Below are 3,495 nucleotides of genomic sequence, written 5' to 3' on the forward strand. Positions count from 1 at the left end.
TGAGAGCTAGGGGGTTGATTGCTTTTTATTTTTGGATCCAGGGGTGTGTATGACATTTGTTTGCCAAGTCAGCTCTTGACAACCGGGCCCCACTTGTCAGAAAGTGATTAAATGGGTTAAATCACCCGATCAGTGCTTTTTGCAACAAGTTTATTGCTAATGAAGTGTTTTTTGCAACGGATTAGTGACTTGGTGGTTTTCTACAAACCTAGCCGCAAATGTGGTAGTTTTGTGCAATTGACTCTCTAGAAGGAAGTATGATTTTGTGCCTTCAAGTGTAAGAAGAAACAGTTGTGAGAATTTGCATTGCTACTTGAGAATTTTCCAAAAACTATACTAAATAACATAAATTTAAATTGTATAATTAAGTGCTTATGCTTGAGTTATATTATATGATTTTTTTTCAAATGTTAGGCCCCCATTTTGCTTTTCGCACCGGGGCCCCAAATTCAAATAAAATCATACAATTTCCTGTACTGGAGAATTCAGCGACATATGACAGAGTTAGGCTAAGCCAAAGAACCCCAGGCTGCGGCGGCCTCGCCTTGGAGCGCCTCGTGGAGCTCCTGGGCCACGGCGACGAGGAAACGGTCGGCGCCGTGCCGCGCGAGCAGCGAGACTGACACCGGGACACCGCAGCGGGTGCCCAGCGGGATGCTGACCTGGCAGAACCCCGACAGGCCGGCGATGGACAGCAGCGAGAAGGCCCTTGCCCGGAAGTCCTCCAGCAGAGTCGCGTCCATGCGTAGCTTCGGCGGCGCGCCGGGGACCGTAGGGATTGCCAGGATTCCGTCGTCCTACAGAATGCAAATTCATTCAAGCAGAGCAAAACTAAGAAAAATCAACTCCTACTACTGCCTGACAGACTGCATGTTCAGAAATTGTTTGCAGCAATGGGATTATGATAACAGTGTATGAGTTTACCTTGAGGAGAGCCGCAAGTGCAGACTTGAATTCGGTCCTGACGGCATGAAGATCATCCATGGCAGAATCATCCTCCGACGCAATGGCCTCCTGCACTCGCTCTCGGATGCCAGGGCCGAGGTTGGGCTTCACCGTGTTCACCCACTCCGCGTGGTTTGCTTTGAATTCAGACCTGAAAACATACGGTGCATTTAATCTCGTCCGTGTGCAAAAGTACAATTTAGAGTAAACTGCTGGCATTTCCATTACTAAGATGATTGAGTTCATCTGACGGTGGAATCATGGTAAGGGCACAATTTTATGATATCACGTGTGATTACGTAGGTATGTTGTGATTGCACACCTTTGAAGAACTCGCATGACACGTGAGATGGCAGACAGAGACGGCACACACGACGATGATGCTTCTACCGCAGACAAGTCGGTCATGAACTTGCCGATGCTCGGAACATTGCTGGAGACAAAATCACCAAGGTTTCCATTGTCCACCACTGCATCACCTGCCAAACAAACCTCACAAGTTTCAGACACTTCTATATGTAAGCTGACATGCCCTGCTCTGCTCCACCTGCAGAAAGTTTCAGAAAACCTATACTCTGCATTATCCTGCTCTGCTATACTTACTGCCGAATATCTTGGCCGCTGAAGCGTTGAGGATCTCGTAGGTGTGGTCGTCCACAGAGCCCAAGATCTTGAAACAGTCTGCAGGAATGATGACACGGCTCGGTCGTCGTGGTATCTCGGCATCATCGTCGGCGGCAGCTGGCACCGGCGGCAGCATCACGTCGGTGACACGAGACAGCGTAGGCAGATCTCTAGCAAACCACCCTGTAAGCATAATCGCACTGGGATGTTCAGACACTTATACAACTGAATGAACACTGACTGTAGCACGGCTCGACTGAAATTACCGACGGTGTCGAACATCTGCGCCATGGGGACGACGTTCTCGACGGAGACCAGTCCGTGGGAGGGGCGGAGGCCGAAGATGCCGCAGTAGGCGGCGGGCACCCTGACGCTGCCGCCGGTGTCGGTGCCGAGGGCGAAGTCGGCGAGGCTGGCGGCGACGGCGACGGCGGAGCCGCTGGAGGAGCCGCCGGGGACGCGGCCGGGGGCGCACGGGTTGGCAGGGGTGCCGTAGTGGGCGTTCTCGCCGTTGATGCTGTAGGCCATCTCGTCCATCACGGTCTTGCCCACGCCCGTGGCGCCGGCGGCCAGCGCGGCTAGCACGGCGGGCGCCGTGGCGGCGGCCGGCGCGTGCGTCCTGGCCCAGTCCGGGGTGCCGAAGCCGGTGACGCGTCCGGCGACGTCGAAGCTGCCATGAATCGACCAGTCAGTCAGTCAGATTGCTGAATGTCGATGTGATCGAGGGAGGAAGGTGGGGAGGGAGAGAGGTCGTAGTACATGTCCTTGATGGCGAAGGTGAGGCCGTGCAGGGGTAGCTGCTGCTGCTGCTGATCGGAGGAAGGAGGCGGCAGCAGGATGAATTTCTCCATGAAGGCGCCGTGGTCGTCGCCGCTGTCCTCCATGGATAATTCGCTATGGATAGGAGCAGGATATGGTGTCGACGACGTCAATAATTCAGTCTTTTTTCTTGACAACTACGTCAATAATTCAGTCAATAACGATGAGGCCTGCCTGAAGAAAATAAGCTGCCTGGTTTGAGCCTGATGCGTCAAGTGCTTGCTGCCTAGTGAGGCGAGCCCGGACTAGGCTGTTTTTTTATTAAAAAAATGAGGCAAAAGATTTGTCATTTTTATTGATTAAGAGGACGAGATTTGCCCGATTAATTAGAGGAAGACCGGGTGAAACTTAGAGGACATGTCAACATCCCGAGAGCACCACCTGCTGAAAACAACCCTCATGGAGTCATCATTGTCGTAGTGGACCCGCCAACCGCAGCTCTGTCTTCTCTATCACAGCACGAAATCATCAGACGTGCACCCAGTGGCGCACCGGACCATCGACACCAGAAAGACAAGCGCTGACCCAGCTCTACTCACCACGTCGCCAACGTTTTTTAGATTAATGAATATGATGACTTTATGTGAAAGCTCCAACGTTTTTGGTTTTTTTATATAAAATGGAAGGATAGAAGCGAGGAGGAGGAGGAGAGAGAGGGAGAGGGAGAGAGAGGGAGAGGGAGAGAGTATGCACATCATGGAGACCAGACCGATCAATATTCATGCCCCAAACTCTAGTAGTGTGTTCGCATTGTAATAGAAGGGGGGCGGGGGGTGCTGACTCTTGGAAGTGCTTGCATAGAAACAACAGCCAAAGTTACGCCCTAGGCTAGCGAAGATGGACGCAGGCCGTGCTTGTTAAACGTGTCCTGCAAATTTGAGCCACAAGCGAAAACCCATTGCATCTATCACTTTTTGACATAACTCCGTCACCAAAGATTCAAATTAATACTTGAGAGTCATGATTCAGAGGGACTAGTGGGTGTTAATGAGACACTTGAGTATCATATTTTCTTCTAACCGAAACCCCTTTGTTGAATTTGTGTTTGAAAAAGCTCCAAAGAAATTTTATCCTCTTGAGAGAACATATTTTTTTCGCTTGCTTCGC

The 3,495-nt window shown here is 51.1% G+C and overlaps 1 protein-coding gene across 1 annotated transcript; it reads right to left on the reverse strand.

Annotated features, from left to right (window-relative positions):
* Positions 1–341: 341 nt before the first annotated feature.
* Positions 342–2,571, reverse strand: LOC109745260 (amidase 1). The gene is made up of 6 exons (XM_020304393.4): positions 2,329–2,571; positions 1,836–2,239; positions 1,549–1,752; positions 1,268–1,424; positions 925–1,096; positions 342–797 (listed from the first exon to the last, which is right to left on the reverse strand). The coding sequence occupies exons 1-6, from the start codon at positions 2,451–2,453 to the stop codon at positions 510–512; spliced, it is 1,350 nt and encodes a 449-aa protein (XP_020159982.1). The 5' UTR covers positions 2,454–2,571; the 3' UTR covers positions 342–509.
* Positions 2,572–3,495: the final 924 nt, after the last annotated feature.

This window comes from Aegilops tauschii, chromosome 2 (genome assembly GCF_002575655.3).
Source record: "Aegilops tauschii subsp. strangulata cultivar AL8/78 chromosome 2, Aet v6.0, whole genome shotgun sequence".
NCBI lineage: Eukaryota > Viridiplantae > Streptophyta > Magnoliopsida > Poales > Poaceae > Aegilops > Aegilops tauschii.

Excerpts from the sequence above, each read along its gene's own strand:
- LOC109745260 (XM_020304393.4), bottom strand. The coding sequence starts at position 2,453 with ATGGAGGACAGCGGCGACGACCACGGCGCCTTCATGGAGAAATTCATC. Across the intron at positions 2,240-2,328 it reads ACCTTCGCCATCAAGGACAT|CTTCGACGTCGCCGGACGCG; the intron begins GTACTACGACCT and ends GATTCATGGCAG. Across the intron at positions 1,425-1,548 it reads AGCGGCCAAGATATTCGGCA|GTGATGCAGTGGTGGACAAT; the intron begins GTAAGTATAGCA and ends TTTGTTTGGCAG.